Source organism: Pollicipes pollicipes, unplaced genomic scaffold, assembly GCF_011947565.3.
Source record: "Pollicipes pollicipes isolate AB1234 unplaced genomic scaffold, Ppol_2.1 Scaffold_4740;HRSCAF=5597_pilon_pilon_pilon, whole genome shotgun sequence".
In the NCBI taxonomy this organism is placed as follows: Eukaryota; Metazoa; Arthropoda; class Thecostraca; order Pollicipedomorpha; family Pollicipedidae; genus Pollicipes; species Pollicipes pollicipes.
The window spans coordinates 11,807,563-11,819,864 of NW_023596545.1; the positions used below are offsets into that span (position 1 = coordinate 11,807,563).

The 12,302-nt window shown below is 53.2% G+C and overlaps 1 protein-coding gene across 1 annotated transcript; it reads right to left on the bottom strand.

Moving 5' to 3' along the window:
* Window positions 1-7,601: 7,601 nt before the first annotated feature.
* LOC119097925 (trichohyalin) lies at window positions 7,602-10,084 on the bottom strand. The gene is made up of 3 exons (XM_037220870.1): window positions 9,678-10,084; window positions 8,227-8,329; window positions 7,602-7,982 (listed from the first exon to the last, which is right to left on the bottom strand). Exons 1-3 carry the CDS (start codon window positions 10,082-10,084, stop codon window positions 7,602-7,604), a joined length of 891 nt encoding a protein of 296 aa, XP_037076765.1.
* Window positions 10,085-12,302: the final 2,218 nt, after the last annotated feature.

The window sequence follows — 12,302 nt, forward strand, 5'->3', positions numbered from 1 at the left end:
CTTCACATGCACATCGCAATTTTGGGGGTGACTCATCGCATCAGAAAATGTTTTTAAAACACGTGACTATTCTGCGAAGGCTACTCGCAAAACAAGACCTGTCTGAAATCGTTAACTGGTCTACGTTCCATTTAATAGGTCAGTTAGAACACATGGAATTATCGGTGCGCGCTTATGGCATATCTCAAATCACTGTAAAATGGCGGTTTCCAACGACAAAGATTATCATGATGACCAAGTTCAGTCGGACAGTGCATTGAAAGTCTTCTGCAGACTGCAAGATGCTCGAATACACAAGATACCAGCTGGTTTTCTGTGAGTTATTGCAACATTTTGTTGGTTTCATTGAAGCAGTATCCTTATTAAATGCATGGGATGCATATGGAAGTTAAAATATCAGCGACGCTGTAGTTAGCATCAGTGCCAACACGCCTGCTACCTGTGTCACATCAAGCACTGTTTAAGTGCAACTCATAGGCACCTGTCATGTTACATGCAACCCTCAGATCAATGAAACGTCTACTTCCGCTGACTTCGACAGCATTAGCATATGTGTACTCCAAGAATATGTATTTGGCTGCGTGCTACGCTACTGGATGCTGTCAACTCCAGCCTTTGCTTGGTGTTCAGATTGTTTAGCAGAGGTGACCACAAATTATCTTCCGTTACGTATAATCCATTGACTGAGCACGTGGACAAATTTGAAGTCATTCCGTTCATTCGCTTAAGAAATTATTGCAAGTTGAAGTTAATCTGTTAATTCGCATAAAAATCCATTCGAACCCAAAGTGAATCCGTCGATCCGTTATCATTCAGAAGATATTTTCTAGCATGCGATTTTTACTCCGGCATCTTCAAGAGCTGGAAATAGCTTGATTGCGTCGTTCCCGTCCAATCATCGTATTGCAATGCAGATGCTAAGCAATGATTTTACGTGCATTTGATAATCGCGCCATTTTCCTGAACGGTTGTAACCTAGAGCTGAGAATCTACCGCGATTTTTTTATAAAACCTTTTCATGGATTGATGAGGCTTGGATTCGACAAGCAAATTGACCAAAAAAGATTCGATCCAACGGTATTTCAAAACTTAAACATCATAGATTTCGCTCTTCTGGGCTCATTCCATTGATTCCAGCTAACGACCGTGCTCAATTCGCTTCTCCTAATGGTGCAAAATGATAACTTGGCCGAAGGAATAAAGGGAGGCAACGGCGCCGGACCTTGTAAATGTTGAAGTTTTTTGGTGAGGTTTGAGTCACGTTGTAGGCATCTTCATGCAGCAGTAATAGATAAGTCTATGGTAGAATACAAGCAAAGGTGGGAATGGTTCCGCATCCTTTTCCAAACACTGGTTCGTACCAAGTATATGCATCTGACCTGCCAATAAGCCAATGGTCGCGCCGGGCATGAAGTGCTCTCAGGGGAAATGACACAGAGGACACGAAGCTTGCAAGATGTGTTCCTCAGACGGCAGGCTTGTAATAATCCAACACCTGTTTAGGACGAAAATTGTAGCAGGAAAATGTGGGCATGGAGAATAATCTTATGCATTTATTTGCAAATTCAGTGAATTGGTTCCAGGAGGGAACAGTAGTCTCTCGAGATTCGAACCTTACTTGTCAGGGTTTGGATGTCCGTTTTCAGGATCGACGGATTTCCAAAATCCGAGTCAGTTAGATTATATTCCAATTCTACGAATCCGAGCCTTCAGCTTGAGTTGACACCCACTTCTTCCATCACTTCTTGGACAGCTTTCCTTTCATGACGACTTAAGCTATCCCTTGCCTCTTCCGAACGCCTGGGGCATATTACTTACAACGCCCGTATTTCATCTGCAGCTCTCATATCGCCTGTGGTCGTTTACTATATATGAATAATTAGAACCAAGCCCATCATCACTGCACTGAATCATTGAAAACTGTGGCAGCCAAAATGCGCGTGTAGAACCTTAGATACATGTCGAAGGCTACATGCATCTAACTCGACAAATTCCGTCAACAGCATGACGTCCTGGGCGCCGTGTAGACATCTGTTGGGCTGCCTCGCACTCGTCTGGCTCATACTGGCTCTGGCTCGGCTGGCTCATACTGGCTCTGGCTCGGCTGGCTCATACTGGCTCTGGCTCGTCTGGCTCATACTGGCTCTGGCTCGGCTGACTCATACTGGCTCTGGCTCGGCTGGCTCATACTGGCTCTGGCTCAGCTGGCTCATACTGGCTCTGGTTCGGCTGGCTGATACTGCTGCCGGGCTCCTCTGTCTCATACTGGCTCTGGCTCGGCTGGCTCATACTGGCTCTGGCTCACCTGGCTCATACTGACTCTGGCTCTTTTTATTTGGATGGAGGCCTTTTATCAGATCGGGGCTGGGTCAACCCTGCGTCCCACGCCAACCTTCAGATTATGCCCCGCGTGGGTAAGCTCATTGAGCACTGAGTATGCGTGCGTACGTGTAATCGCAGGATAACGGAAGAGTCAGCTGAACCAGCAACGCTGTTACAATCAACTTTTATTGCGCATGGCATTGATATGATAGATGTTTCATTTTTCACACGTTCGAAGTAAACCGGGCGAAGGTCGCTTTCCCGCCATAGGCACAACAGCTTGCAACAGTGTCCACAGACGTACACCTTGCTCGCAATTCTTATTTATTGAAAAGTGTGGGCAAAGGCATTCTCAACGTGAGGGCATCTGCCCAAACATATTTGGGAAAAGCTGAAGGCCGTGTTCTTAGAGTATGCGTGAAATCAACAGTGACAATAATGAACATGAATTCGCTAACATTTATATTCATTAAAATGCATATGTTTTATCAATGAAATCTTGCTGTGACGAGAACCTGCGCATATATGGATTGTGATAGCCATATCTATTGTGGATACTGGACTGGACACTGTTCTTGTGAATGAATGACCAAATGCACCACAAATAAACAAAGCACTGATTGGTAGATCATGCACCAATCTAATTTTAAGTACGCAAGAAAGAAACGGAACCTGCACTCCTTCATCTTCACAAAACCAGGTGCCTTTGTAAGTAGGTGATGAAAATATACAATATATAGTAAGAAGGTAATTAAAACAAAAGACAAATAATCATGGTACACACACAGATACGTATATATATATATATATATATATATATATATATATATATATATATATATATAATGGCAGGCCAGAACATAAGACACAAATTGCGGCGGGGCTTGTCGACCTGTTCACTTATTACGACTGCCCCGATCTGCCCCCCCCCCCAATCATTTTGAGAAATTGACACCCATGGTTAAATCTGATGCAACAACGGAGTGTTAGACGAGGCCATACACCTCTGAGATAGTTCCCCCGGCAACATAACAATTGAATGAAAAAATTTCATTGGCCTAGGTTCAGGTATTAAGGTCAGAGCTAGGTCAAAACCGACCTGCATTATGATTTCAAAGCTTGCTGTGTGGGGGGGGGGGGGTAGTTTCTGTTGCCAATTTCGACTTAATTGATAATAGGAACCGCATTCTACATCCGTCATGGACGTCTTAAAGTCAGGATAGGTCACTGGCCTAAAATGATCCGGGTCGACATTTTGTTGTAGGAGCATACTGCCTACCTAGGAGCATACTGCCCCTTTTTGATGCTTACTCAAATGCAAAACCTGATCACCATGAGGTCAAAAAGGGTCAGTGACCTTGAATGGGCACCAGTGATCTTTTGCTTAGAACAGGTATCTAGGTTCAGTGCACTTTAGGCACAATCTGGAGTTTGACCTTCTCTGACCTTATTTGACACAAAGGTAGGAGGTGATGAAACTTACTTATTGAAACTTATTTGACCCAGGACTTTTTTAGGAATTTCGGCACGAGTGGGATCGTGTACAGGCCAATACACCCTGTAAATTTAAGGTCTCTAGCTCTTTTAGTTTCTGAGAATTCAGGGGGTCATATTGACCCCACGCCCACCGGATCGAAAGGCATTCAACCGGCCACCCGGGCGCGTTTTAAATCGCAATGATTGGGATTTACGTCTCACCGACTGCCAGGAATATTTCGAGGCGGATGCCTTTCTTATGTATCATGTGGGGTGTGGTCGTAGCGTGGTCGGAGCCTCAGGTCTCAGGAGGATCAATTGGGCCCCGCTGAGATCTCGGGAACTTAATAAGCTAGAAACACCAAATTCACAGGGTGTCTTTACCTTTACGCGAACTTACTTAGGTCAAAGTTTTGGCTTTTGAGGTCATGACCTTCAGGTCAAGTAAGGTCAAAAAGGTCGAATTCCAGGTTGGCCTCCAAAGTGCCCCAGAACCTAGGCAACTGTTTCTAAGCAAAATTTCACAAGCCCATTTGAGGTCAGTGACCTTGTTTGACCTTTTGAAGGTCAAGGTGACCAAAATTATGCAAGACTGCTCTGAGTTTTGCATTTGAATAAGCGACAAGGATTACCCTAGGCAGTATGCTCCTAAAACAAAATGTCAACCCGGGTCATCTTAGGCCAATGACCTATTCTGACCTCTGAGAAGTCATGGAAGATGTGTAGTGCGGTTCCCACTGTCAATAAATTCGAAATAAGTACCACAAACTATCCCATACAGCAAGCCCTAGAGTAATAAATCAGGTTGGTTCTGACATGGTCTGACCTTCATACCTGACCTAGATCAACGTAATTTGCTCATTCAATATTTTTGGTGCCTAAAAAGCATCTCAGAGATGTATGGTTTTGTCAAGCACTCAGTTATTGTATCAGATTGGACGATTCCCTAGGAATTGCCTTCGCTGAAACCATGACCTGACTTTGACCTGCCATAGGTCAGCGACCTTACGAGGTATATATCAATGTTTAATGTCAAACAATCCGCTATTCAATTGCATACAGCTATGCAAATTTTGGTGCGGCTACGCCGCGCCGTTCGGAAAGCATTCTCGAAAAACCTTCGGGGGTCAATTTGACCCTCACCCCACCCGAGCGCGTGCTAACAATTATACCACCACCACCTCGAATCTGGATCTGGATCGGCCGGGGCACTCTTGATCACATCCGGAGCCCTCAACTTTAGTCGTGGGCTCTTCCCATGTAGTCAGAATGGTCTTATTCTATCGCCGAAAGCTCCATGTGTGCTTGCGAGCGTCAGTGCAGGTTAGCCTGTTCGTGTGAACGGACCTCAATAAATTACCACATGTCCAGAAGTCTGAGATCACAAGCTGACTCTCATCCCTGGCGCCCGGGTGTTTGAGGAGCAGTCGTCCAGTCGTCCAGTCGTCGTCCGTATGTCCAGAAGTCACAAGCTCACTCATCCCTGGCGCCCTGGTGTTTGAGGAGCAGTCGGATATGCACCGACCGCTTTGAACACGTCATTGTCGGACGTAATTCTACGCGCCGCCGACGTCGTGCACGTCATTTCCGTTGGTTTCTGAATTCGTAATACTTAGTTTATTTGTGCGTCACGCTCTTAATCCGTGCTGAGTGCTAGGATATTTTGTACTCCTCCGTGACAGTGAAAGCAAAAACTCTGCATTGGTCATCACTCATCAGCTGATCACATCGACTGGCCGACTAGCCGCAAATAAGCAGAATCTTGAAATTTAATAATGCGAACATTTTGCCGGAACGTAAACCGGAATAGGAACACTTTGGGGGAGGGGCCCCCAATTTCAATGGGGCCACAACACTGCGTCCCCCTCCCCACAGGACGGTATCCTGCATCCGCCCTTGGATGGACCTCGGTGCTCTGTTTTGTTTTTTAGAACACCAAGTCCCCCCTTTCCAACTGTTTATCCCCGCTCACCGACATCGCGCCAACCCCAGGGTAACATAACGCTATGTTAAAGACATTGACAATAGACCCGTGACAACTCATGAATCCTCTCCTCACTCCTATCATGGGTTTCGGCCCCTCCTATGTCATTTTTCTTCTTCTTTTGGTGCTACCGCAGTCTAGGAGCGCTATGGTGATGATTTGATATGCCTGTAGAGCTTTTGTAATCATTTGAATGATCTTTTACGACTTGTCTGCCACCTGTAGCCAGATGTTCACCTTCCCATGAAAACGCATGCTCATCGTACATAACAGTGCACCTATCAGCGCTGGCATCTCACAACGCTGTACAAAGTCGCGTTCACCAAGGCCTTAATGCCCGCAGAAGTTTGGGCGGTTACGATAAGAAGCCCGGGAGTACCAGGTTGACCCATGCCGCCCATGGGTCCGGTCATGCCTCCGTCCCCGCTCCTCACACCCAAACGACTATCAAGCACCAGACTTACGACGTTACGCGAAACAGAAAATTCTAGTCATTAATTAGTCAACCATGGCTCAACGACCCTGCAATGTCAGGCCATGTGCCGTTTATGTGCTCATGTCCTGTGTGCGTTTGTTTCTCTGCTAGTGACAGGATTGTCCCTTTATTGTGTTACAGGCGTGTTTTGTTTACCCCGATGTGCCCGAGAGGAAAACCACCATGTGGCTTTTACGCCGTTCGTGTGACTTCAGCAGCACGCAAGTGCGTCACCCCCTTCTCTCACCTCCAAAAAAACGCGTGAAACGATGTGTCTTTATTGCTATGCTAGTAAAACATTTTTTTGTATTTTGACATGGTTTATGGAAGTAAAACACTTTTTGTACAAATGTATGGCACTAAAACTTATTTTAGCATTTTAACATGTTTTATGAGACTAAAACTTTTTTTGCATTTTGGCATGTTTTTATGCAAGTAAAACATGTCTTTTGTAATTTTTAGTGCTTTTCTAAGCAAAATACATGATTGATGAATGACAATGACCGATGTACAGACAGCCCGCCCCGCTAATCGGGGCCCAGCGCTACCTCGGGGCGCAACGCACGCATGAGTACACAAATGCGAGCACTGGCCGCCTGGACAGCGAGTACAGGCGCGAGCCCAAACACCCCGGGCTGCGCTGGACCTCTCGCTGCCGCGCAGCGGACGCATACGCTCCAGCGAACGTCTCGGTCAGAGCTGTCATTCTGCCGACGCGCTCGCCGCTCTTACTAAAAACACATTAAAAACAGGTAGACATCGGTGGAATCAAGCCACGGATAACTGCCGAACTACGGATGAGAGTTGTTCGACAGCTAGCGCGCCACACAATACATGTCGAGTCACACAAGGCAAGTCAAGTCAACACCGCGCTCCGCCCGTTGCATTTTCGCAATCACTTCGTCCACACTTCCACATAATCACTTCGTCCACACTTTGGTACTGAACACCCGTTCGCGCGTGTTCAGTACCAAAGTATGGACATGGTTTTTGGCTTCACACACGCGAGTCCTGCTAGTCTCTGCGCAGAGTCATGGCACCTCATCGCACAGTGTTTGCCTTGCCGTCGCCGAAACACTCGTGCCTCGCACCCAGCAGATATCAGCTGCCGCGGATCCGTCCGAGATAGCGTGAGGCGTCTCTCGCAGCCCCATGCTTTGCTCATTGTTCCTACCGTTCTAAATGTCCTACCCCGTCCCGTCTCACATCTTAGGATGGGCCTGATCCCAACGGCTCCGAAAGTCTCATCCCCCTCGTTTTAAGCCCGTCCCCCCCCCCCCCCCCACCCCCAACGCCGGTTGCCGTATTCTGTGGCGTTCTCCGCTCAGGGGCGGCGTAGCTCGTTCAGGGGCGGCGTACCTCGGACACCAGCTGACCCTCGTCGTCCTGCTGGGGCGGCCGGCGCACCCGCCTCTCCTGGCTCAGCACCTGCGCGCAGGCCAGACCCGGCGAGCCGGCCGGGGTCAGCGGCGTCTCAGGAACCTCCTCCCTGAGCGGCGCCTCCTGTTCTTCTTCGATCTCCTCGGGAAGCACCTGTTCTTCTTCGGTCTCCTCCTCGGAGAGCATGTCCTGCTCTTCTTCGATCTCCTCCTCGGAGAGCACGTCGTGCTCTTCTTCGGTCTTCTCCTCGGAGAGCAGGTCCTGTTCTTCTTCGATCTCGTCCTCGTCGAGTAGCTTCTCCAAGTCTTTGACAATGTCCTTGTACAGCTCATCACTTTCATCCATCTGCGAAGCAAACGGCACCGGGTTACAACCAACATCGCAAACACAAAGCTACATCGTCGCAATCCACAGGCATTACGTGCATTACTACAGGCATTACTACGTGCGCCTTGATCGCAGGTCGTCACGTGTGGTAAACAGGGTTTACAGGCCAGAACCGCAAGAGCACAGAAATACACGGCGCCAAAACACCTTGGCTAGGCTTTTCAACAACCTCTCCCATCCAGCTTCCTCCGCCGCTGCTCACCATTATGGGCGAGATGTTCCTCAGCTGCTCCGCACGCTCCCGCTGTCGGATCTGTATTTCTTCGCCATTAAACTCCCACATGAGGTTGCGCACAGTGCGCCTCCTTGGGCTGGTCGTCCACGCCGGGGATCGGCGCCCAGATACTCGGCGGGGTGGCCGGCCGTGGCGGGATCGGCGGCAGCGGCGCCGCCGGCGACCAATCGGGCGTCTGCGTCGGCAGCGCCCCGCCCGCCCGCCGCACGCGCTCGCGCGCCTCACGAAAGTTGGTGGCCCACGAGGCGCCATCGTATCGTTCTCGCAGCCAGAGCTTCTGGGCCGGAGTCAGCCTGGGCGAGCCGCCAGCCGGCGGCGGCAGTGGAGGCGGCGGCGGCTGCCGCCGGTGCCGCGCCCAGGGGCTTGCCGTCACCGCCCTCGACGCTGCCTGGTGGCCGGCCATCCAGGGGAACTGCTGCACCGCCCGCTGCCGTTGCTGCTCCCACACAAATGACGCCGACTCGGCCCACGCCAGAAACGGGTGGGTGATGGCGGTCAAAAACTGCAACGTGGCTCGCACTGGAGCGTCACCGAGGCCCTGAGAGGCACTTGTGGCCCAGTTCCCGGCCCCGCCTGGAGCGTCATGACCGGGCCTCCCCTCGGTCGCCTCCAGCCAACTTTCCCCAGACATAGAGCTGTCGTCCTCAACCGGACTGAGATCCTCGATCAGGCCTCCGCACTGTCCGCACGTGCTGTTGCGCTGTCTCCTAGCGCGATCTTTATAGAGCCGCAACAGCTCTTGGTCCCGCGCGACCCTTACCAGTGCTCTGAGGCCATACGTATCACAATCTTCCGTGGTCTCTGCGGCATTATTATCTCCCTGTGTGAAATTGTTCCCATGTTGATCAGCTTCTTCTAAGCATCCCTCACCAGTATTCGAGTGACTACTCCTTTGACTAGAACCGTTCTGGTTCCCGCTTCGCGGTATGCCTTCCATCCCGCGGTTTTCACGCCGACAACGGCATTTGGTGCGCTGCTCCGAGGCCGCATTCTCCGCATCCCGGCCTTGATGAATTCCTTCAAGAGTGCTCGGCCTGGAGAAGGTAAAGGGCTCCTCATTTTCTCCAGAGTAGCTATGACGTTGCATCCCCATAGCCGGGTCTGCGCAGTACCAGCGCTGGCTTGACGTCGACCCGTTTCCCATCTCGCGTGAATTCGGCCCCACCGAACCCGAAAAGAGGTAATCGCCATTCTGCTCGGCTCGCTCCGATTGCCACCAGCCGCCTTGCCCGAAGCTCCACAGATTCTCCGCCACCGCGTTGAGCCGCCGGGTGGTGTCGCGTGCCTGTTCCCTTCTCTCCCCACGGCCGCCGGCCGCGCCGCGCGTCTCCTCCCTCCTCACGTCACGGCCGCCGACCGCGCCATGCGCCGCCCCATCCTGCTCGTCCCAGAAGGGAGACGATTCCCTCGGGCCCCGCCTGTGCTGGCCGATCAAGTCTGCAGGTATCTCGCAGCCGACGTAGAGGTTGCCTCGCACGCGCCAGATGAAGGCATCTCCCAGCCGGCGCCACAGGCGCTTCGGCTCCTGCCCGCTCACGCTGCCGTCGTCAGGCAGCGGGTCCCAGATGACGTGCAAGAAGCCATTCTGTAGGCCGTCGCGCACGGCAAACTGGCGCACATCGGGCGCGAACCCGAATCCCTGACAGGAGCCGGCCGTGTGCTCACCCCGGTTCTGGCCATTCACCTCGTCGCGGGGTCTGCACACCAGCTGCTCCGGCCCGTTGTCGTTCAGCAGAAAACGAGCAACGCCTTCGCAGAGGACATAGTGGGTGGGCGGCACCGTTCTCCGGGCCGTTTCTTCGTTCGGCGTCCACACGTACAGCATGTTCTTGACGTGGGGGAGGCTGCTCCTCGCCGCCGCCTGACGCCCTGCGCCTTCGACGTCCCGCTGGCCGCCGCGCTGAAGCTCCCCGCCAGGTTGTCTCGCCGTCGGCTCACGCTGAATCGCCGCGCTCGGATAGCCGTCGTCAGAGTTCATGGGTCCTCGCACAAGCATCCTGTTGAAGTCAGAGCTGAAACAAGCAGCACTGCGGTCAACAGGCAGCCGTCAAGATCAAGGTCAAGGGCTCCCGCAGGCTGGGACGACGCTGGACTGGTGGGCCGCAGCCGAATGAACGCTGGCCAGCACAGAGGCCGCGGTCGGCCGGCCGACGCGACGGCGAGGACGGGAAGCCGAAGTCTGTGGCGGAGAAGCGAGCACTCCCATCTGAGTTATCTCGCTGTGCGGCCGCCGGAATTTAAGTAAGATGACCGGATATAAAGCGGCGACTCTGGACGGCGGCATTAACACTACAATGTCCGCGGGGTGGAAAATTCACAGATTTAATGCGGTTTTGGTGGGTCAGTGACAGTAATGGATTCTAAAGAGCCACCTGTCTAACTCGCTGCCGCCACGCGAGAACCGTGGATCGTTCATGGACCGAGGGCCGGCGACACCTCGCCCCTCCCCGCCCGTCACCTTTACCCGACCAGTACAGAACCCTCACGTACCTGGATAAGGGAGGAGGATAATCCATGTTGTACGGGCTGTGGTGGGGCTGATACATTGGCTCTGCGTAGGGTGTCGTCCCCATCACGGCGGTCGCGCGTGCGGACGGTGGCACGCGCGAAAACGCCGAGCCGGTGCCGCCGCCGAAGGTCGCCCGAGGCACGGCATCCTGCCCCTGGCGTGCTTCGGGCGCTACCTCTCGGTGATAAATGGCCGGCGGTGGCGCGGCGCGCGCTCCAGCTCCTCCCACCACCGGAGGCGGCGCCACGCCGTGCTCCAGCTGGCCGGCAGGGTCGCGGCCGTGGGTGCCGTTGGGTACCAGCGCATCACCACCGCCGCCGCCACCACCGCCGCCGCCACCGCCGCCGCCGCCGCCGCCGCCGGAACCGCCGGCACCGCCGGCACCCTGCGGCGCCATGGAGCTCCGCTGGCCGTTTCCCCCGTCGCCGCCAGCTGCGGCCGTGCTGTCGGCGGGCCGCTGCGGCGAGCAGACGAGAGAATTGGAGGCGGGCTCGGGAGGCGCGGAAGGTCGGCTCTCGCGGCGATGGGATGGTGACGCAGGAACGAGAGGCGGAGGTAGAAAGGTCCAGCCAAACGGCGGCGGAGGCGGCCAATTGTCTGGATCCTGATCGGCGTCGGGCGCAGCAGGCGGTGACGACTGGACTTCACCGCCCATTTGTTCTTCTGCCGTCACTCCGCTGTCCGTCGAGCAAACCGACTGTTCACGCTCTCGCTCCGAACCCCGGGTTTGGTCGCTGAGGATGGGGAACGTAGTGTGTTACGCTACAGCCAGGTCACCTGACCTTCCTTTCGTGATGAACGTGCGTTTCGTTGCTTAAACAACTAAAACAGCGTTCGTGTGTACTGTAGCAGTTTGCATGATAGCCTTACGGATGAGTCCAGAATGCCTTAGCAGTATTCTCCACAAGCTTGAGCGGAGCTAGTCCGGACCAGAGTGCCCCGAGTCAGAAGGCGGAACTCATGTGAACAAGCCTGGGCAGCCGGCATGATGCGCTGCTCCTTCGAGGCAGTCGGCGGTCGCGTTCGGCGTGCAGGTCCACGGTCGTCAGCAGCCCCTCCCCCCCTCCTCCTCCCCACCACCACCACCACCACCACCACCACCACCACCACCACCACCATCACCACCACCGCGAGACGGAGGGCTGGAACTCACCTCGGGGGCTCCTTGACGGGTGACGAACCCGGCGTCGATGGCGCCTCCTCAAACTGGTCGCCGCCCTCCATAACAGCTCCCGAAGTGGTCACGTCCTCCAAATCCTGTCAGTCCGACACGACAGAGCTCACTTGACGCAGCTATCGAACATCGAATGGGCAAGTACAACACGTCAGAACATCGCCGTAGCTGGCGTGTCGTAACAGACATGGCGCGAAGGAGGCGGCAGGACGGTATCCATATTCAGCACAAATCGACAACTTCTTCGATTTTAACGAAGTACGGACCAACAATGGCCCGAGGTGCGCTCATGCGCCACACAAAGGCGCTTCGTGGGGAATTGATCGGTTTGGCATTTCGGTGACCTGATACCAAAAAATC